The 23,748-nt window shown below is 29.3% G+C and overlaps 1 protein-coding gene across 1 annotated transcript; it reads left to right on the forward strand.

The window, feature by feature from the left end:
* The first annotated feature begins 21,970 nt into the window (after positions 1 to 21,970).
* Positions 21,971 to 23,530, forward strand: LOC136075788 (uncharacterized). Its single transcript, XM_065789225.1, has 3 exons — positions 21,971 to 22,209; positions 22,322 to 22,751; positions 22,838 to 23,530. The coding sequence occupies exons 1-3, from the start codon at positions 21,971 to 21,973 to the stop codon at positions 23,528 to 23,530; spliced, it is 1,362 nt and encodes a 453-aa protein (XP_065645297.1).
* Positions 23,531 to 23,748: the final 218 nt, after the last annotated feature.

Genomic DNA, 23,748 nt, shown 5'->3' on the forward strand with positions numbered 1-23,748 from the left:
TTTATTCTAGATGATTCGCCAGAACACCAAGTTTCTGTTAAGCAAATCATACTGAACAAATAGTTACATTCTATAAGAAAATGTTTTAGTTTGTCAATATTGTTAACTGTACGTCTTATATTTATGTATATCACCTTAAAGTTACTGCTTAATGATTTTAATTCATTTTTAAAAGTTCTTAATTTAAAAAACCGCGAGTTAAAATTATTTTCATTAAAAAAAATGCATATCTGGATCGTAAGAGTTATTAAGTGAAAAGTTATTAGCCGATTTAAAAACATTAAAGTGTTGCGTTTCGTAATCTATTGTTTGTTTAGCCTTTAGTTAAACGAACTAACTTTGTTTCAATCGCTTAAACTTACGTAAAACTTTTTCCTAATTATACGCAAAAATTTTCTTATTTTCTAAATTCACGACAAAAAACTTTATTAAATTTAAATTTTGCGCATTGTTATTACCTTGGTTGTGAAAATTTTTAACTTCTTCCCAAAGTTTCTTTCTCTCTTCCATCGTCTCTTTAGCAAAGTCTTCATTTATATATATTCCACTTCATTTAAGGTTTTTAAGTGAACTTAAATTTTTAATTTTATCTTGGTTGCTTAAAAGTTTCAATACGATAGTTCTTGGTGTTTTGTCTTCTTTACACGACCCAACTCGATGCGCTCGTTCCACATTAATTTTAGTTGAAATTTTAAGGTTGTTTGTAAATATTTTTTTCACAGATTTTTCACAACCACTCCAACTTTCTCCTGGTGGATCTTCTAGACCATCGGACTCTAATGTTGCTTCGACGAGAGCGGTTTTCTAAGTCAGTATTTTTCTTGTTTATATTTTTAATTTTAAGATCATATTTCTTCCTTATTTGTTTTAATTCTTCCTTTATTTTTTCTTCTTGAAAGTTGAGACTTTCTTTCACATCGTTTAAGTCTTTTTCAATATTTCGCATATTTACTTTGTTTACATTTAATTCATTTTCTATTTTGTCGAGTCAGTAATTATTTTTACATTTCCACTCACTATTTGTGTGAAGTTCTTTTCTTGGTCTTTTAATAACCTTTCTGTTTCTTTAAGCAAAGCTCGTTTTTGTTCTTCAAACTTGTTTGTAATAACTTTTTCGATATTTTTGATCGTTATTTCCATTTTTTAATTAATATTCTTGAAGAGCAGCCAAAAACACGGCAAAACCTTTTTTCAAAAAAAAGTTATTATTATTATTACTATTTATTATTATTATTATTATTGTTATTATTATTATTATTATTATTATTACTATTATTGTAAATTACTATATATTGTACCGCAATAAGCTATAGCATGTGTAATCAACTATGGTTTTGGGGGCCTACATAAAAATTGTTAAATTATTTTTTAAACAAGTTAATTAAATGGGAATAAAGCCAATTTCATTGTTAATCAGCTTCAAGGTTTTCAGATTCTAAAAATTTGTTCAATCTTGCTTTGAAACTATTTACAGTTGTGGCACTGACTATGTTTTTAGGCAATTTATTCCAAGTGTTCACCACACGATTTGTAATAAACTGATGACGCTATGATGACGTTGTTCATTGTTTTTTATTAACTCTCTAACTAGCTTAAAGTCATGACGTCATGTTCGATTTTGATTTAAATTTCCTGTATGAGAGCGAATTTACGTTGCACCAATTTACAATATTCAAGCCTTTTTTTTTATTTTAAAACACTGTATTAGGTCACCTCGAACTCAACGGTCTACAAGAGATTGAATATCCAAAATTTTTAATCTTTTTTTGTAATCCTTACAAATTAAACTACAAATTTCAAAATACAAAGAACTTTGTATTCTTTATACTTTTCTCAATTACAACTTTCATTTTCTAAATTACATCTTACGATTTCTTATTTACAACTTTCATCTTCTCAAACACATCTCACGTTTCTTAATTACAACTTTCAAGTTCTCAATTACATCTTAAAAAGATGTATCAAAACTTTATATAAATCATAATTAATTTTTTTCTAAACTTTCTTAAGTGCACTCTTGGTAATAGAAACACAGTAAGTAAATAGTTTAACTAAGTTTTTTTTTCAAAAAACCAATAAATTAGATCTATTTAAGATGTTCTTTTCAAAAAATTGTAAATAGTTTTAATTTCATTGGTTTATTTAATACTGAATTTTTTTATAAAATATTTTTAACAATGATTTTGATTAGTAAAATAGGCAAGGAGTATTATTTTACTTCAGCATGTTAAACAGAACCATGACTAGGTTGTGTTTAACCTATCTAATTTTATTTTTTAGTTTAACCGAGTGTAAAATTTTAAAGATTTTTTGGCCCATATGATTGGTTTTTTTTGGGGCTTCTAAGCCACTTGCCACGACACTGATTTCAAATAACACGAAAGGAAGAAAAAACATATGCCACGTGTTTTCTCTAAAAACCTAAACAAACCAAGTGGTTCGCAATTAGTTGTATCAAGCAATTAGTTGCATCATATTCATCTTAAGAACTATTGTTTGCATCAGGGTAGTGCTTGCGCCAAGATGATAAAGAAAAAGAAGCTAAAGCTATTTTACAATTATCTGAATATATGAGTTGAAAACTATTACAGGCCATTTTTTAACTTCTAATTACTCAAAAACTCACCACACTACATCTCTTGGTACACTGTCAAAAGCTTTTTAAAGGTCTCCAAATTACATTCACAGATTTTCTTTGCTTTTACAAGCTTGCCTTACAAGAAATATAGTTTCTATTCTGTATCTTAAACTAAATTTAAACTTATTGACAGATTTTTAGCTTTGTAGAATAATATTGTAAATTAGAATGCGAATTTTCAAATCCCTCAAAATGAGGGGGAGGGGGGGAGGTGTAAACTTTGCATGGTCATAACTTTTGTAATTTATAATATTTTTCTACGAAATTTAAAATCTGTCAATAAATTTAAATTTAGTTTAAGATAGTAAAGTAGAAAAATTTACTTCATTAGTACCTTAATGTTTGAGCAGAGTGGGGCAAGGGCTTTTTTGTTCCCAGGCCTCCGCCAACCTAAGTTTTTGCAAGGCTTCATCATTTAGCATAGTTTAGAGTTTTTATTTAGCAAGTTTAGAGTTTTACACAATGTGTGAAAATGTCCTATATGAAACATCAAAAAATCATGCAAGCGCCCATAACTGCTTCCTATTTTGTCAGTAATAATTCTTTTTTTAAATTTCATTACTTTTTCAAGCAATTTTCTTTTTCTGTTTAAACCATGTTCTTTACCTCCTTTGTAAAGCTTTACTCTTCAATTTTTCTTCTGATCGTTTGAAGTTTTACTTTTACAATTGCTTCAATTGTAAGTTTTTTTTTAACTTTTTTATCCTGCTCATTAACAATCTAAACATCTTTCAATCTCTTTAACAATCCTAATATACTTTTTTCAACAACATTTCCTATTTTTATAAACATTTGTTTTTCGCTCAGAACATTCTTTTCCTCTGAACCTTTTTTGTATATGGCTTGTTTTTTGTTTTGTAAAACTAAGTATTTTTATTGTGACGCCATCACTAGGAAGGTTACCATCCTAGGTTAATAAGCTCATCTTGCCCTTATCTCACTAAACTAAGGTTTTTATTTCAAAATATCCATTATTCAGGTGATTTTGCCCTAAAATATTTTTATTTTAAGATCAGTTATAATCATGACATTATATAAGCAGACATTTCCTTTTAGTTAGCATTGTAGTGCTCACTAAAAGGAAATTTCACAAATCTTTTTTTTACTTGTTTTAAGTGCTTAATAAGTGCTTACAAAGTTTTATCCTTAATAAATAATCTTTAATAATAATAAAGATAATGATCATGATTATAATAATAACAATAATAACAATAATAATAACAATAATAATAATAACAATAATAATAATAACAATAATAATAATAATAATAATTTTTTGAATGGAATTTGATAGTTGTTAGTGATTAAATTATAGGTGCTAATTTAAAAAATGATCTTAGTTTTTCTCTATCACGTCAAGTTTTTAAATTATAGGGTTTTTACTTTCTTAAAAAATGTGATAAAATGCAAATTATATAGCACATAGCCGGTATATATTATTTTATCCAATTATTACCATGCAAAGGAAAATTAAACAATTGGGTTCAACTGCAATGTTTATTTAACGCAAATAATATTTTTTAAAAATAATATGGCTACTGAATATGTCAATTTTATAAGTAGTTAGGTTAAAAAATGTACGTTTATAGCTCTTTATGGAATGTTCAGATCGAGGACTATGACGTTTTATGCTCCAACAAAAGTCGGCTATCAAATGTACATCCCATCTACCTTGATAGCGTTATTCCACAACCTTCAAGTCTTGATGAAATTGTTCTCCGTGCTCATCACTGACAGCACCAAGATTTTAACGAAAATTAGCGAGATGGAAATGCAGAAAATGTAGTTTAATGCTCTTATTGCAACCAAGCGCTTTATAATTTTCCAATAGTTGCTAAACAATTTCTTTTTAATTATGTGCGTACGTATTTCCAAGATAGTTCTTAACGCTGACTTTAAATAATATCAAAGCATTCTTCTCAAGATCCGACATAGTTCTGGTAAATATTTATCTTTGATAAGCTGTCGAATTCGTGGACCATCAAAGACACCGGCTTTAATTTTTTTAATTGACAGTCTAGGAAATGCATTAGCAATGTACTTGAAATAATCGTCATTAGTTATCGGTGCTTTCACAAATTGCTTCATGAGACCTAATTTTATGTTCAAAGGTGGAAATTTTAATTTTTTTAATTCAACATACAGAGAAAGCAAGGATAATTTGTGTCAAAACGTAGCTAATTAAGGAGGAAACACACCATTTTAGGGTCAACGCAGATTGTCCTATGATGCTTCTTATACTGTAATAACTCAATAACTCTTTTTAAATCCATATTCAGAATAAATTTTTTGATAGGCCCAAATCCTGTTCCAAATCATTCAACTCTAGCTTATCAAATCCCTTGAGCTGAATTGTGATGTTCAAAATCTGCATCATTTCTGTCAGTGTCTTCTTGAATTAATTTTTTCTAGAGTAGATAGTTGTTTGAATACTGGATCTTGAATTTCATTTAAATGACACGTTGGTCTTAAAGTTTATGGTAAATTAGGATAAACTACTTTTTTTTTATTTTTTTTTTAAAGCCTTTTACTAGACAGAAGTAACAGTCTGTTGAATGATCTTTTTGCTCACACCAAACCTTGGGAATCCCGAATGCTAACTTTTCTTGTGCTCCCTTAGTCCACATAAGTAAACATTTGACAAACTACTTGTACACTTTGTAAGGGGCGCATGGCTTGTCTTGATCACCAAGTTTCATCAGGAACATTTAAATGTAAAACTCACATGTTTTGAAAACAATAAAAAATATTTTAACAAAATTAAAAATTCACACAAAAAATAGCTTGTAGCCCAGACAAACTATTTTTTTAGATTGTAGGGTAGACGAATCCAATCGTAATCAGCGGGTAACTCTTTTACGGTAAAATTTGTTTAACTAAAGCACAAGGGGTGGAGAAAAAAAGTTGTCTTCTTAGAAAATAAATGATTTCAGTTTTGGAATCAGCATGTCAATTTTAATCCAAATAGGCCTCCTAATCAAATTAAACACAAAATTTTAATCAAATTGTTTCTCAGAGTAATTTATTAAAATATTTATAACTCAAAATATCAGACATTTACATATAGTTTAACATTGAGTTTTACCTGTATTTGGCTTTACCATCTAAAAAGCAATTGTGTTTTATCAAAAAAATACATCATATAGAATATCAAAGTTCACATTTTCTTCAACTGAATAGAAAATGGTAGTAAAACTAAAAAAATGAATATTAGATAAATTTTGTTTAAAAAGACTCAACTAAAAATTGCTAGACTACAACGAAATTAAAATTTCAATATTATATTTTCTCAATGGATGTCAGAAATACACATTTCATTCTATATATACAATGTTTTCCTTTACGTAAATCCAAGGCCGACGGTTTTTGAAGTAGGAGGGTACAACTGTCAGTCTCTAAAAAAATGTCCTATATATCCAGAAACTTTAAAAAAAAAATAATAAAAAAATGTTGTTTAGAAAAAAACTTGAGGGCATGCAGCCCTGGCGTTGTCGGCCCTGAAATCAGAATTAAAGTTTTTTTTATATATATAACTTACTCTTAAGCAAATTTTATTGAAATTATTTCCAGTTTCTTCTACAAAATGTTGAATTTTTTTCAAAACTCTTATTTAGACTTTAAATATTTAGTGACGGACTTACTAAATTTTTAATGGGGTGGGGAGAGAGAATGTTGATACAAAAAATATGGCATACTCCAATTCCCCCCACCTCCATGTTTTCATCGCTATGATTATTATTGTGAGAGAATTTTATTTTTACCACTAAAAATATTTTTTTTAGGATATTGATGAAAACGATATCTGTTCAAAAATCGTTTACAAAGTTAAAATATGAATCTAAATTGACTTCTAATCATGATGCATTTATCATGAAGGTTGGGATCTTTTGTTGAATTTTTTCAATTTGATAAAATAAAATTAAAATAACTTTTTATCCCAACCCTCTTTGTATATATGCGCGTATAAGTTTTTTAAATGTATCGTATATATGCGCGTATAGGTTATTTAATTGTTTGCATACTATTTATAAATTTAAATAACCTATCTGTGCATACCAACGCCGTAAATTTATGCAATGTAATCTGTATATGTGGAACTGGACTATATATATACAAAGATTTTGAGAATAGACAAGAAAATAAACAAGACAATAGAACAGCAAAAGAAGTTATAAGAGAAGGTTTCAAAAAAGACTTCGAAGCGTATATAAATGCGCAGTTTTGAAATATAAAAAATTTTCATTTTTATTAAACTTTAATAATTACAATGTTTGTAAGCAGCTTTCAAAGAATATTTATGAGTAAGCTGTAAATAATCAAGTGGTATGGCACTTTTTATATTATCCATTAAAGATTCTGCTTGAAATTTGATTTTTGTATTCAATTTTTTGACGTGTTACTATAAGGAAAAATTTCCGTTTAAAAATTATGAAATATCTATATTTTTTATATCTATACTTCAAAACTACTTTTTTTAAAAAGTCTTACGTTGAAAAAACTTACATGTTTGACACCAAAAATAAGTTTCACAATAAAAAAATGAGTTTTATTTATGTAAAAACATATAACATTATCTAGCTATTCCATTTGAAAAACTTGCTGTTGAAAAAAATAAAACTTCCTTTATAATGGGTGATTTTAATATCGATCTTATAAAAGCAAGCTCAGATAAATCAATCTCGGAGTATTTGAACACCATTGGTTCAAATAACTTTCTTCCTTTTATATCTTTACCAACAAGAATTACCAATCACTCAAGTACTTTAATTGATAATATATTTTCTAATTCAACTTCTAAAGATATTTTTTCCGGTAATCTAACTATTAGAATATCGGATCATTTGCCACAGTTTCTAATTTATTCATCTTTTAAAAAAAGATTTATTAATTCTCAAAAAAGCAATATTATTCTTCAAAACTTTAAAAAATTAAATAGTGAAGAATTCAGGAATGATTACACGGAAATCAACTGGGATGAAGTAATCAAAGTTTCCAATAGTAATACAAATAAATCATATGAAGATTTCTTCACTACCTTTAACTCTCTTCTAGACAAACACGCGCCGTTAAAAAAACAAAGTAACCGTAAGTAAACTAAGTAAGTAAACTAAGTAAGGCTTAACTCGAAGGCTTTAATCCATGGGATACTTCAGCAATTTTAACCTCGATAAAAAAAACGAAACAATATATTTAAGAAGTTCCTTAAAACAAAAAATCTTAATGACAAACTAATTCTTGAAAAAGAAATTTACTTGTAACACTTATTCGAAGAAGAAACAAAAAACACTTTTCTAACTACTTTACTACCAATAGCAATAGTTTGAGAGCTACGTGGAAGGGTATTAGAACTCTTTTGAATATACGTTCGAATGATATCTTATATACATCTTGTATATCTTCAAACAACACCATTATCAATGATCCAGTTAAAATCTCGGAAATTTTCAACTCCTTTTTTATTTCAAACCGTAAAGAGCTGCAAAAAAATATTCATTCATCTCATACTGACTTCCATAAGTATTTAAAGACATCAAACCCTGACTCTCTTTTCATTAAACCTAATGAAAAAAATGTAATAATATCAGTTATTCTTTCTCTAAATGATGGCAAGGCTTCTGGTCCAAACAGCATACCAACCTTTATTCTAAAACTTCTTGCTAATGATATTTCCTCAGTACTTTCTAAACTATTTAATCTCTCATTCGCTACTGGTATATTCCCTAATATTTTAAAAACTGCATCTGTTAAACCAATCGATAAAAAGGACTCAAAACTTGACTGCAATAACTATAGACCAATATAATTATTATCAAATATCAGCAAAATTCATGAAAAATTAATGTATTCTTGTATCTACCACTTTCTTGATAATTCTAAGTGTCTCTACGGCCCTCAGTTTGGATTTCATTTAAAACACTCTACTTCCCATGCACTTATTAGCATTACTGAAATGATTCGCGGTGCAATTGATAGTGGTTCTTTTGCCTGTGGCGTCTTTATTGATCTCCAAAAAGCATTTGATACAGTTGACCATAAGATTTTAACTGAAAAATTGTATCACTATGGTATACGGGGTATCGCTAATGATTGGTTTTCACCCTATATTAACAATCGCACTCAGTTTGTCTCAATTAATGGGTTTCAATCCACATGTAAAGTTATTAAGTATGGTGTACCACAGGGTTCTGTTCTAGGACCTTTACTGTTTTTAATATGTATTAACGATCTGCCTCACTCTATAAATAATTCGATTGTTCATAATTTCGCTAACGACACTAATCTTCTATGCATAAATAAATCACTCGCGCAGCTTTGTAAAAACGTTAATTCAGATCTCCATTATTTTTGTCATTGATTAAATAGTAACCGTCTTTACCTAAATATCAATAAAACTGAATTTATTATTTTTCACCCTCCAAAAAAAAGATTGATAGTAGTAATGTGAAAATTAGAATTAATGGTAAAAGACTTTTCCCATCTAAATATATAAAGCGTCTCAGGCTATTTCTTGACAAAAACCTATCATGGTACTATCAACTAATTCAATTAAATAAAAAAAATCTCACGTGCCAATAGTATGCTGTCATTAATACGACACTATGTTCCCCAACATGTTTTAATATCATTTTACTATTCCTTGTTTTCCTCACATCTAAGTTATTGTTGCACTGTTTGGGTTCAAAAAGGTAATTTTCTATTACTTCGTATAAACAACGCACTTCCTTAAGAATTATAACATTTTCTCCCTAACGATCTAATATCGAAAATAGGTTTTCTGAATTAAAAATTCTAAAATTTCAAGATCTAGTAAAGCTTTATAATTGTCTTTTTGTGTTTGATTTTCTTCAAAATAAACTACCAAATTCCTTTAATAACTTTTTTATTGAAACAAGTAACACACACAAATATTACACGCGAAATACTGAAAATTTTTAACTTGCACACTTCCTTTTTCAGCATTTTTAAATATGGCAAGCGCACTATAAAACATCAATGTATTTCTCACTGGAACCAAATAATACCATTTATAAAAAAAAAGATTTTAACTAAATACCCTATTATTACCAACATTCTTCTTCTCAATCGAAACCAAATTAAGAAATTTATATTTGAGTATATATTTAATGAATATTAATTTTATCTATTATTATTATTGCTTTTTTTATATTACTGTATTTATAAAACTATTATTACTTTTATTTTATACTGTCTTTTTTAACTCTAATAATATTACTATTATCATTAATTTATCTTTGTTTTTTAAATCTTTTTAATATTATTTATAATGATAGTAATAGTGATTCAATTGTAGTAATAGTTTTATGGTTATTGTCCTAATTTTTGCAATTGTTATGTTTATTTTATTAATTTCTCTCATAAACTTTACTATAATTATTTATACCATTGTTTTTATCATTAGTTATAATTCTTAGTAAAGTTATCATGATATAGTTACTATGTGTTTTTTTATTCACATTATTATTAATATTATTATTTTTATTGTATTATTATTGCAATTTGCAATTATTAATATCATCTTTATTTATTAGTGCTCCTATTACATTTTTTTATTACTTGTGTTATTGTTGTTTACGCCAGTATTTCCTTGTCTTAATTTTTTTTTTAGTTTATTTGTTTATTAAGGTCCATTGACAAGTTTTTAACTATATGAGTAACATCAAACTTAATTTTATAAATTATAATTAAGTTTGTAATTTTTAGTTTTATAATTAAATAAATAGAAATGGATAGTGATATTTTACGAAAGAAAAATTTTACGAAGAAAAAAAGAAAAATTAGAAAGAAATTTAGAAAAAATTAGAAAATTTAGAAAATTTAGGAAAGATTAGAAAATATAGAAAATTTAGAAAGATTAGAAAATTTAGAAAAAATTTAGAAAGAAAATTAGAAAAAAATTTAGAAAGAAAAATTTTACGAAGACTTTTCAAACGCATTTTCATTTAAAACTGAACTTGAAACTTTAAAAAAGAGTTTCACTGAGATACACATAATTATTAGAAGTATAAATAAATTGTTCGACAATCTAAAACAGTTCATAATACAATACAATTACTTATTTAGATAATTTTCCTAAATTAAAAATGGTGCACCGATAAATCGCCTCAAGCAAGGTTTATACAACAGATTATACACCAATAACTTCTGAAAGAAAAAAAAACAACAAATGCAGGAGGAATATCCGAAATAATCAAGCGAATAAAAAAGGAAAAGTCCTATGTTGACAACAAGTTCTTTACAATTGAGATATTCAAAAAATCAAAAAATATTTTAGTCTATATTTTAGTCAATAAAAACTTAAAAAATATTTTAGTTTTCACCTTAGACTGTTGTGTTGTAGACTGTTGTGTTGTAGACTGTTGTGTTGTAGACTGTTGTGTTGTAGACTGTTGTGTTGTAGACTGTTGTGTTGTAGACTGTTGTGTTGTAGACTGTTGTGTTGTAGACTGTTGTGTTGTAGACTGTTGTGTTGTAGACTGTTGTGTTGTAGACTGTTATGTTGTAGACTGTTGTGTTGTAGACTGTTGTGTTGTAGACTGTTGTGTTGTAGACTGTTGTGTTGTAGACTGTTGTGTTGTAGACTGTTGTGTTGTAGACTGTTATGTTGTAGACTGTTGTGTTGTAGACTGTTGTGTTGTAGACTGTTGTGTTGTAGACTGTTGTGTTGTAGACTGTTGTGTTGTAGACTGTTGTGTTGTAGACTGTTGTGTTGTAGACTGTTGTGTTGTAGACTGTTGTGTTGTAGACTGTTGTGTTGTAGACTGTTGTGTTGTAGACTGTTGTGTTGTAGACTGTTGTGTTGTAGACTGTTGTGTTGTAGACTGTTGTGTTGTAGACTGTTGTGTTGTAGACTGTTGTGTTGTAGACTGTTGTGTTGTAGACTGTTGTGTTGTAGACTGTTATGTTGTAGACTGTTATGTTGTAGACTGTTGTGTTGTAGACTGTTGTGTTGTAGACTGTTGTGTTGTAGACTGTTGTGTTGTAGACTGTTGTGTTGTAGACTGTTGTGTTGTAGACTGTTGTGTTGTAGACTGTTGTGTTGTAGACTGTTGTGTTGTAGACTGTTGTGTTGTAGACTGTTGTGTTGTAGACTGTTGTGTTGTAGACTGTTGTGTTGTAGACTGTTGTGTTGTAGACTGTTGTGTTGTAGACTGTTGTGTTGTAGACTGTTGTGTTGTAGACTGTTGTGTTGTAGACTGTTGTGTTGTAGACTGTTATGTTGTAGACTGTTATGTTGTAGACTGTTGTGTTGTAGACTGTTATGTTGTAGGCGAAATAAGCAAAATTTCAAATTACCCGAAAGAAATCTTCCACGGAATAAATAATGATGGGAAAAAAATATTCTGTATAGTAGATCTAAGCATTAACTGTTCAAATTACAACGAAAATGCGTCTACAAAACTCGTTTTCGATAAAATGCTTTAGATATATATCTTTCAAGTCGTCAATAAACTCATTCTTTTTTAGAAGTCTCCTTAAGGTGGTAGTCTACCTTAAATAATGAAAATTTTCAAAGTTTTAAACTATACTGTTTTAGCCTATTTCATATACGTAGAAAATGGTGGTGATATTTGTTTTTTATAAAAATATTTAGAAATTAAATAATTTCATCATTAGACATAGTTAATAAACAAAAAAATTGTGACGCCTACTTTAAGTGAGTTTTTAAGAACTTTTTACTTGGATCTTTTAAGAAAAATGAATTATTATTCATTTTTTTTGAATCATTGGTACACTTTTTAAAGTAACCCAGGGTATTCACATGCAGTTTTAAAGTATAACCAAAAGTAGAAACGCAGTTATATTCGTAAGATTTATCAGAAACTTAATTTTGCTGCTGGCAAATATATTTTTCATTTATATATTATTCTGTGTCTTAATTAAACATATTACATTTAATTCCTGCAAGAATTTCTGCTTATCTTATCATAAATTTTAATGAGGGATTAAATAGAATGTTAAATGTATTTAACATGTATAATGGAAAAAAATTAAATATGTATAATGGAAAATTTACAAAAGAATTTTGCCCAAACAAAGAATGTGCGAAAGTCGCTTGTGAATTACAAATCTACTCCAAAAGTCAAGCTTAAACAAAAAAAAACAAAAAAAACAAATAAAAGACCCCAGCGTAAAAGTTTTGCAGATGCCAATGAAGAAACCCAAAGAGTAGTAAATGAAACTGTTTTTTTTTGAATTTTTTTGTACATTGTTAAATCTAGATTTGACAATTGCTAACTAATTGGTTTGGGTATTTTTCTTTTTCTTTTTTTTTTCAAGTGGTTCATATAATTTTGAATTATAAAAAAAAAACATTTCTAAAGCCAATATAGATTTGAAACAGTAAAAATAATGGTTTGCTAATGCAACTTGTGAATAATTGGCTTAAGTTTTCTAAATAATTGGCTTAAGGATCTCACTTCTCCTACAGCATGGGGCTTACAGTAACTGGTGAAATTTAATTCAGATAAAACTCAATTTTTTTCTGCCAATTGTTATCGCAATAATTTAGATCTTCCTATATTTATGAACGGTAATATACTCATATGTAATGTATTTATGTATTTATGAACGTAATGTATTTATAAACGATAATGTACGGTAATGTAAGCAGTAACGTTGTAATCAAATCTATACCTTATATAACAATACCATTGTTGCATATTTTTAATCTTTCGTTAAAGCAAGGAGTATTTCCAGAATATTTTAAAACTGCAAGAATTATTCCAGTTTTTAAATCGGGAGATACTTCTAATGTTTCTAATTATAGACCTATGTCCATTCTTCCTTGCTTCTCTAAAATACTAGAACGATTAATGTACAATAGGCTTTTCACTTTTTTAGAAACAAATAATATTCTTTACAACAAGCAATTTGGGTTCAAAAAAGCTCATTCTTCTGATCATGCAATTCTTAAACTCGCTCATGATATTTTTCAGGCGTTTGATATAAATAAGTTTACATTAGGTATTTTTATAGATCTAAGCAAAGCTTTCGACACTGTCGATCATACTATTCTATTAAGAAAATTAGAAAATTATGGAACTACTAATATAGCTTGGTTTCAAAACTATCTGACTAATAGAGAACAGTACGTTTCGTATGATGGTGGAAAAACCGACATTGAGATAATCACTTGTGGAGTTCCACAAGGATCCATATTAGGACCACTTTTGTTTTTAATTTACATCAACAACCTGAATAAAGCTTCTAATGTTTTAGACTCGATTTTATTTGCTGACGACACTAATTTATTTTATTACCATAGTGATATAAAAAACGCTATTTGAAACAGTCAACAAAGAACTTTTGAAAATAACTGAGTGGTTTGATATTAATAAACTATCAGTACACTTAAGCAAAACTAAGTATACCTTTTTTCATCGCCTTCATCAAAGTGACAAAATTACCTTACAACTTCCAAATATTGGCATTGTGAAACGCAATATTAAAAGAAAAAAACAATGAAGTTTCTAGGCGTTTTCCTTGATGAAAATGTTACGTGGAAAAATCATATAAACTTAATCGAAAATAAAATTTCTAAAAATATTGGTATACTTTATAAGGTAAAACCTTACCTGAATCAAATATGCTTAAAATACATCTATTTCTCTTTTATTCATTGTTTTCTCAATTATGCAAATATTGCTTATTCTAATTATGCTAATTATGCTTGGTGCTGCACCAAAAAAAAAAAAAATTGAAAAACTTCTCAACGAACAAAAACATGCAGTTAGAATAATATCCAATGAACATCGTCTCTCGCCTTCACAACCATTGTTTAAAAATCTCAAAATACTGTATGTTTACCAAATGAATATCTATCACATTTTAATTTTTATGTATAAAGTCAATAATGAAACGATCCCAAATATATTCAAAACCTTATTTTTAAAAATTAAAACCAAAAGAGTTAATTTTATTTAATGTAAACATTGAAGGCTTTTTCTAGAGCTATATTTATAAATGGGTCATCAAAATAGACTATGTTGTATATCTTCATGTTATATGGAAAGATTTGAGTTTATGAATTGTTATTTATTCTACTTTTCATTTTTATTGCAATACAAAAATGTACATATGTTTTATTAAATTCTTTTAAATTCTTAATAATATATTTCTTAATATAATATTTTATTTTTATTTGTTTTTCAAATTTATTTGAAACATTTTTTGAAACATATACTTGCATTACCGCATGTGTGTATATAATGTGAATATATTATTTTTGGAATTTTAGGGGCTTGGTGACAATTATGTCAAGAAAGAAAACAATTATGTCTTCTTCTTGCCCCAGGCATTGTTAAACTTTAAATATGAAATTTATAAATATGTATTGACGGCAAACTTACAGGGAAAAAAAAAAAACTTGATGAGTCATCTACCATTCACCTTCCAGGATTAACTTCCGATCTTTCTTGGAAACCATATATCAAACCCGTTGCAAAATTAAAATCTGCTAAGTTTGCATCTTTTTATCGAGCTCGACAGTTTCTTACTCCGGATTCTATTCACTATCTCTATAAATCTCAAGTCCGTCCTTGTATGGAATACTGTTGCCATATCTTGGGCGGATCTTCTAATGATGTCCTTTCTCTTTTAGACAAGGTACAAAAACGCATTGTAAACATAGTTAGACCTGCTCTTGCAGCCAACCTCCAAATATTATCACATCGTCGTAATGTTGCTTCTCTTTCTCTTTTCTATAAATACTATAATGGGCACTGCTCTAAAGAACAAGCGCCTCTTGTTGCATCTACTAAAGTTTATTCTTGTGTTACTCGTCATTCAATTAAGTCTCATCCTTTTTCTGTATATGTTCCTAAGTGCTCCAAAAACTCTTTTTCGTCTAGTTTTTTTTTTTGAACATCAATTCTTTGGAATTCGCTTCCAACATCTTGCTTTCCTGATTCATATAATTTGCAATCCTTTATGTCATCCGTCAATCGTTATCTTGCTCAACAATCTTCATCTTTTCTCTTCCAGTAACTTCCAACTCTAATTAGCGGTTGCTTGCAGCTTTGTTGGAAGCGAAGATGTTTAATAAAATAAATAAAAAAGTTAGACTAAAGCAATTGGTTTTTCTTTTTCTTTTTTGTTTTTCTCAAAATGTGATTTTTGGAAACGGTGCGATAAATAACTTTTTTCAAATAAGTGCTATGTGATATGAAATTTGATACACTGATTCTATTATATATGAATTAACACTTTTATTTTTACTTTTTTGGTTCTTTAGTAAATTGGGCTCAAGACCTGTATTTTGGATCAAAATTTTGCTGCCATTTTGAATTATAATTTAAGCAAAAACTTTTCAATAAATTTTTTTTCTGTTGATTCAGCCAATTCAACTTTCTTATTAGATGATGTTCAAAAAAATCCAGCTCTGTATCTCTAATACTTCTTGAGTAATTTGCCGCAGGGTAAATGCCCTTTTTTTGGTCCCGCGGACCAAAAAACAGTGTTTTAAAACCAAATTTGGAAGTTTAAATAAAAGTTCCATAGTTTGATAAGGTTTTTTATATTGTTGCCAGATACTAAGTTTTTTGTTAAAGAATTCTAGGATTTAGTTTTCAAGGTAGACTACCACCTTAAAAGTAGGAATCATTAAAACAGATATATCATATCATTTATTTAGATCAATTTATTATTTTAAGATGTAAGAACAGTTCAAATTTCTATAACCTAAATCTAGGAGATTTAGGTTATAGAATTTCTCGGGAACAAAAATACCCAAAAAGCGTGCTCCCAGCCTGAGTATGAGGGCAATGAATTAATAAAATAATCTTTTTTAGAATATTATAAGTTAAAATTCATTAACAGGTTTTTAATTTTGTTTAATAATTTTTTATTGTTCAAAAATCACGACCATGTAAAAATTCTACCCTTACCCAAATGAGGGGGTTGTAAATTTGACACGATCATAAGAATTTATAGTATATGAGTTTATTGTATTATTTTAATTGCCCTCATACTCGGGATAAGGGAACACAATTTTTGGGGTATTTTTTTCCCCATGCTCCAACCACCGCGATGTTAAAAAAACTTGAGACGTTCTGAAAGAAAAACTCGGAAAAACCATACAAAATTAATTAGTGCTTGATAGAATTGTTGTTAATAAAACAGAACATAACAACAAAATTGGTATTGCTCAAAATTTCTTGAGTTAAATTTCAAATATTGGCCTCAACATGGCTTCCAAACGTCCGTATTACTCTTTCAAAAACTTATGTTAAACTTAAAATTGCAGTTTCAGTTCGAATGGACTAAACTACCAAGAACAAGAAATTGCAATAAACTCGTTGGAAATAAATAAGGCTCCAGGCTCCGTTGACGAGGTTAGCAGTAATATAATTTAAAAATAGCAAAAGTATTAAAAATCGCGAATTCATTTACACTAAATAATCCTATCTTAATTTTTCCTGTCTTTTCAAAACTTTTTCTGCGAGTATTCAATATAAAACTTTACAAATACCTAGTAAATAATAAAACTTTGAATAAAAGCAATTCGGTTTCCGAACACAACACTCAACCGAGCATACAATTTTAGATCTTATAAATAACGTGAATGACTAATTAAAAATTCAATAAACAATTAGATATAGCTCTTTTGTTATTATTCTTCTAAATATAAATACGTCTCAACAGTATTTAAATTAGAGTAGTTTAGGTATAATGAGCACCTGAAGCGAAAATTGGAATATCTTCGAAAAAAATTATGCGGGATCCAAAACTTTAAAAAATAAATAATTTTTTTGGATCACTGCTCATGATCTACTTAAATATTTTGGCACCCGTAAATTTGTCTTAAAGAAATATTGAGACTATTTGATAATATGAACTGGGATATATTTAAACTAGGTTAAAAAAAAGAAACATTGGGTAAACTCAATAATTAAAAAAAAAAAAGGAATGAAGGAAGTTTTTGAATGAAGCCAAAAAAAAATTTTTTATGCATTGAAGTGTTTGTTTTGAGTGACAAGTAAGTAACAGTTTAAATGTATGAAATAAAAAATTGTTAAAAATTAAAAAACTTTATGCTGAATAAATTTTATAAAAAATTTCTTCATACACTTTATTGATTGCGACAGTTGCCCACCTTTACGACGCCGTCTTCACAGCCTTTTTTTTTACAGCTTACAGCCTTTACAGCCTGCAGCTGAAAGTAAAAGAAAATCAAGGAATCAGATACATGATTAATATTAATAAAATATAATAATATAATAAAAAAGTATGGGATTAAAGAATTTTTTAAACAAAATTAGCTAATCAACAATAAAAATAAAAATTACCAGCATCTATTCGGAAAAAGTAAAATAACTAACAATTCGTACTCGGTTTATAAAAAAGTTATATAAAAATATTTAAGTAAATAATAACATTTAAGTAAAAATAAAAATGGAAAAAAAACAAACTAAATAAGTATTGTTAATTAAAAATTTACATTAAAAATGAAATAAGAAAAAAAATATATATATATAAATATATTAGAGGTATCACTTTAATTTAATTAACAAAAAATGTTGACAACTTGGTGGCTTTTTGTATATTTTTTAAATATTTAATTCTATATTTAATGAGGCTTTAAACTGTTCTTTTCTAGATTTCTGTGTTTTTACAACTTTAAAAACTAATTCTACAAATCAGTTAGACGATATTATATTGAATATGAATTTAATTATGAATTATATATATGGAAAATAAAGTTTTTGTTTTTATTTGATATTCATAAAATTATTTCTATAAAACAGGCTTGAAATATTTCTGGAGAATTTCTATATTTGTTTTATACGATACCTATCTTTGTTTTAAACAAGAACTTGAAAACTTGGTGTAAATTGCTTTTATTGACATTCAGGGCCTTTATTAGTTTTACCCACCTTAAAAAAGCACATTACCAAACAACCAGGCTAAATCAATTTTTCCTTTTTTCAGGCTAAATTAATTTTTTCTTTTAAAACAGAAAACAGACTTTTTTTTTTTGCGCTTTAATGACTTCACTTATTTTATTAATTCTCTTCTGAGCATACTCTATTGAAACCATTTGGGACTAAATAAGCTACAGAAGTGGTCGAAACCATTTTGGAAATAAAATATACTAAGAAATCCAATGCATTTAAAATAAAAAATTATTTACATTATCTAAAAAACTCCCTAATAAAATGAAATATGAAAAAAATGGCATTGTATTATATTCATATTCTATTTAAAATATCTTGTTAAAATAATTTTTAGTTAAAAGCTTATTGAGTGTTAAGAACATATAAGATATAAATAGAAACATTGGTATGGTTAACTTAAGCAAGTAAATGTCTTTGAGCATATTAAATAAATTTAATAGCTGTGTAACTTAGGGTAACCTGGGGCAAAGCGAGACACTTTCAGGGAGAATGTTAATAACTTGAGAAGAATCGCATTTCACAAGAAATTTTGCAGGCCACTAGCAAATTATATGTCTAATGACCTCTTAAATATTTGTAGCGATAATTAAATTAAAAATGACAAGGCTGTTGCATTGGTTCATAATTAAATTCAAAATGACAACAATTACCCTGTCTCACTTTCCCCAAAACCTGGGGCAAAGTGAGACAGATTTCATTTGAAGAAAAAACTAAGTAAAAAATATAATTTTTAATAATATTAAAGCAGACTTTTAATAAATTTGATCTAATTAAATATAAGAATGCAAATAAAAACACAAAGGTATCATTTTATACTGTAGTTTTTCCTTTTAAATCAAATAACATGATAGGAATTAAAAAAATAAAAAAAATGCATATGCAAAGATTCAAGTTAGTCAAAACATTTGAATAAAATCTGTTCACATAAAGAGCAAAAATCGTTTAATGTGCAGTCTTCGTGTACCCAAACAGTACATACACAACAAGCTATACAGTCATTTTGGGTACCATTGCATCATTTTCCTTTTGGAGGATAAGGTTTTGGAATTTGAAATATGTCTTTAAAAGAACTTGATGAAGTAGCAGCGGTCTCTGAAAAGCTTTCAATTGGTTTTAATTTATCATGACTCATTAATTCTAATGTAGCCAGCTCTGGCTGCTGTAAAATTTCACTTTCTTTTTTGTTATTGCGTTCAAAGTGAAATTCATGAGGTATGGATAACCTGATGTTATTATTATTATCACTCAAAGATGTCCTTAGACATTCATTTTCTAACAAATGCAGATTAAATGGAACAATTCCAGTTGCTCTCAAACTTGAAGTAGCTGTTTCCATATTAGCAGCTTTTAAATATGTTTCATTAAAAATTTCCCCAAGATTTTCTGATTGTATTTGTCTTCCTGAATGGTTTTGCATCCATCTCATACATGCTTAATTAAAAAAGACTTTCATAGGCTTAAAAAATCCACGGTCCAATGGTTGAAGTTATGAGTTGTTGTGTGGCAATAGCGATAGCAAAAACAATCTATTGTCACAAGCATAGTCTATAAGTTTTAAGCTTTTGGTATGAGAACGATGACGGTCAAATATAAATTAAACTTTGTTAATCAAGGTGCATCGTACATGTTTTACAAAATGTTGTATACATTCAAGAAATAAATCAGTATTAACCCAGCCATTTTCTGAGCATCCTTGAATAGTTCCAACAGAAACATTATCTGTGAGTAATAATTTCTTTTTTTCGCGCCTAAATATCATCATGGGTGGTACATAATTACTAACAGAATTACATGCACATAAAATAGTTGTTGTGACTCCTTTTTTCTCACTTGTTACTGACGAAACACACCGTTTTCCTGTGGATAATGTGGCTCAAAGTGATACTTATCTAACAAATTCTCTAAATTACTAAAATAGATTTTAATATTATCTTCGTTCAAACCAAACACTCTGTTTATAGAAATTGCTTCTGGTTTTCTTAGTGATAAATCAGGATGGCATTTTAAAAAGTCTTGCACAAAGTCTTCTTCTGCTAATTTACTTTCTATATTAAAAGGATTTGGAATTAAATTGTTTTTGCAGAACTCAAATACTATCAATCTAATATCCATCATTGAGAGACCATAAAATGAATAGTCCATATCTATAATATACTTATTTAGATCTTGTTCTTGGTTATCAGAAAGCACTTTTCGAAATCTTCCAAGTAAATTAGTATGTAAACTACGTTCAAGTGAAGCCTTTTTAACACGATGTAGTAAATCTTTTGGCACACTAAAGTTTTTACAAGCTTTTCTTAAAGACATCTGCTTTAACGTCACTGATGTAATAGCATTTTTCATGTTATCTTTGTTCCAGTTAGCTTGATTAGTTTTTCTCTTGTAGTTTCTCGTTTAAAAATTTTGGGTCACTAAATGACAACAAAGTAATGTTATATACATTTAAAGTTTCTAATAAAATTATGTTTTACTTTTATGTATAATTCTTTCATAAAATGATGATATCGTTTTCTGCTGAATTTACCAGGAAAAGTTTTATTTTTATATTGCACTCCTTCACAAGGTCTTCAATTAACGACAACCGGCGACGAACAAGTAGTTCTCCAAGACCGTGTACTCGAACGGGTTTGTCACCAATAATTGAGGAGCTCAACCAACCGACAACATTAGCCGAATCATTTTGTTGCTAGATTAATTCCTTTTATCTCGGCTTCTAACTCTGCAACTCTTCTAACTCTGCTACCGTTCTGCCGTTCTACCTACGGTTCTACCTGCCAACATCTTCTAACTCTGCTACCGTTGCAGCGAGGATGGACATATCAGTCGAAATTGTAGCGAAGAAATTGACAAGAAGAGGTGCTTTGTATGTGGAATGGACAATCACCTGGCCCTGCATTGCTATGAAAAGTGTACAAACTCAAAAAACGTGGAAGGGAAGCCACCCATTTTTTTTGAGATAATCGACTTAAAGAAAGCGTACCTGCAAATTCGTGCCGACGAAGCATTATGGAAATATCAAGTTGTGGAATATGAGGGGCAGCGTTACTGTCTAACAAGTTTCGGTTTTGGTTTAAATGTGGCGCCCAGAATAATGACTAAAATCTTAAAAAAGGTATTATACTTAGATAAATTTGTCGAGTCTGGGACGGATTCATTTATTGATGATATCATTGTCAATAATAACATAGTGTCAAGTTGCAGAGTTCAAGAACTCTTGAAAAAATATTGCTTGGATTCTAAGTTGCCAGAAAAACTTGTCGGTGGTCGTGTGCTTGGATTGCGAGTGTACAAACAATGCAACCAAGTCCGTTGGAAACGTGACAACATACCCAAAGTTCCGGAAGAAAAAATGACACGTCGGCAAATCTTTTCTTGATGCGGATAGCTGACCGGACATTTTCCAATAGCAAATTGGATGCGCCCTTCGTGCAGCTATCTAAAAAGAGTTTTGAGTAGTTGTGGATGGGACTCTTTGGTGAACGAACGAGTTGTTAAATTAGTAAGCAGTTTGAATGAAAGACTTACAAAGGAAGATCCCGTTTATGGGTCATGGAACGTCAAAAACATTTCTGAAGCAACAGTGTGGTGCGATGCAAGCAGTTTAGCTGTTGGCATAGTTTTGGAAGTGGCTGGGGAAATAGTAGAAGACTGTTCGTAGCTGAGGAAACAAGATGATACGGCTCACATTAATCTTGCAGAGTTAGAAGCCGTGATAAAAGGAATTAATCTAGCAACAAAATGGGGGTTTGAATGTATTAACATATAGTGTGATTACTGTTGTCGGTTGGTTGAGCTCCTTAATTATTGGTGACAAACCCGTTCGAGTACACGGTCTTGGAGAACCACTTGTTCGTCGCCGGTTGTCGTTAATTGAAGACCTTGTGAAGGAGTGCAATATAAAAATAAAACTTTTCCTGGTAAAGTCAGCAGAAAACAAAGCCGATGCTCTTACGAGGATACCACAGAACTGGCTGCATTCAAACCATTCTGCAATGACAGCAAACATTGTACCGCCTGATGTGAAGTCGTTTCATAATCTTCATCACTTTGGAGTCAATCGAACACTTTATTTGATGAAACAGACATATCCGAAGGAGAAAGTTTGCAGAAAAGATGTTGAATCAGTCGTGAAAAGTTGTGAAAGATGTTTATCGGTGAATCCTGCGCCGATTAGATGGGAAGAAGGAAATCTTAAAGTTGGAAAGAGCTGACATCGTTTGGCTATTGACATAACCCACTACAAATCAGAGATTTATTTGTCTATTATTGACTGTGGAAAAAGGAGCAAGTTTGCAATTTGGAGAAGGCTACAGAACGAGAAAGTTGTTACACACACTGTTACAGAACAGTGTGCTTCCGTTTAGAAGAAATATTCCGAGAAAGAGGACCTCCGTGGCAGGTTCTACTTGACAACGGCAAGACTTTTCGCTCAAAACTCGTTGGTGAATTATGCGCAGATTGGGGAGTGTCCATCTTGTTTCGTTGCGCTTACAGGCCATCTGGAAATGGAATTGTTGAACGTCACCATCGCACAATCAAGCGCATGACAGCCAGAAGTGGCAAAGACCCGTTAAAAATGATATATTGGTATAACATAGCTCCCAGAAAAAATGGCGAGAAAACATCGCTCCCCTACAAAGCTATATTTTCCTACGAGTGGAAACCACACACAATTTCTGCCAAAACTAAAGCGGAAGTTCTCCACAACTATACACAAGGACAAGAAGTATTTGTAAAACCACCTGACTCAAAATGCACGAGCGAATGGAACAGAGGAAGAGTCTCAGATGAAGGACGAGGAGTTTCGATAGAAATCAATGGATTGCCAAGACACATGTTGGACGTCCGTCCTGCTCCCATTGTAGCTGACTTGTCTATCAGAGAATCGGAAGAACCCATCGCGGATAACCTAAATCTCCGAAGATCGACGCGAGTGCGGAGGTTTCCAAATAAGTATGCGGACTTTGTGATCTAGAGATCAAGGGGTGTTGTAATTAGTGTAAATAACTGTATTATATATAAACTATTGTTGTGTTGCGACAGAAGGAACGTTGTGGTTGTGTCATTTATTACATTGTATATAACGTTTACAATGTTTATTATACCCTCGGGGGTATTTGAAAATGTATATATATTGAGTAAAGATATTTACAAAGTGTGTGAGAAAAACAAATATAGAATTAATATTACAGT

The sequence above is a fragment of the Hydra vulgaris genome, chromosome 02 (assembly GCF_038396675.1).
Source record: "Hydra vulgaris chromosome 02, alternate assembly HydraT2T_AEP".
NCBI lineage: Eukaryota > Metazoa > Cnidaria > Hydrozoa > Anthoathecata > Hydridae > Hydra > Hydra vulgaris.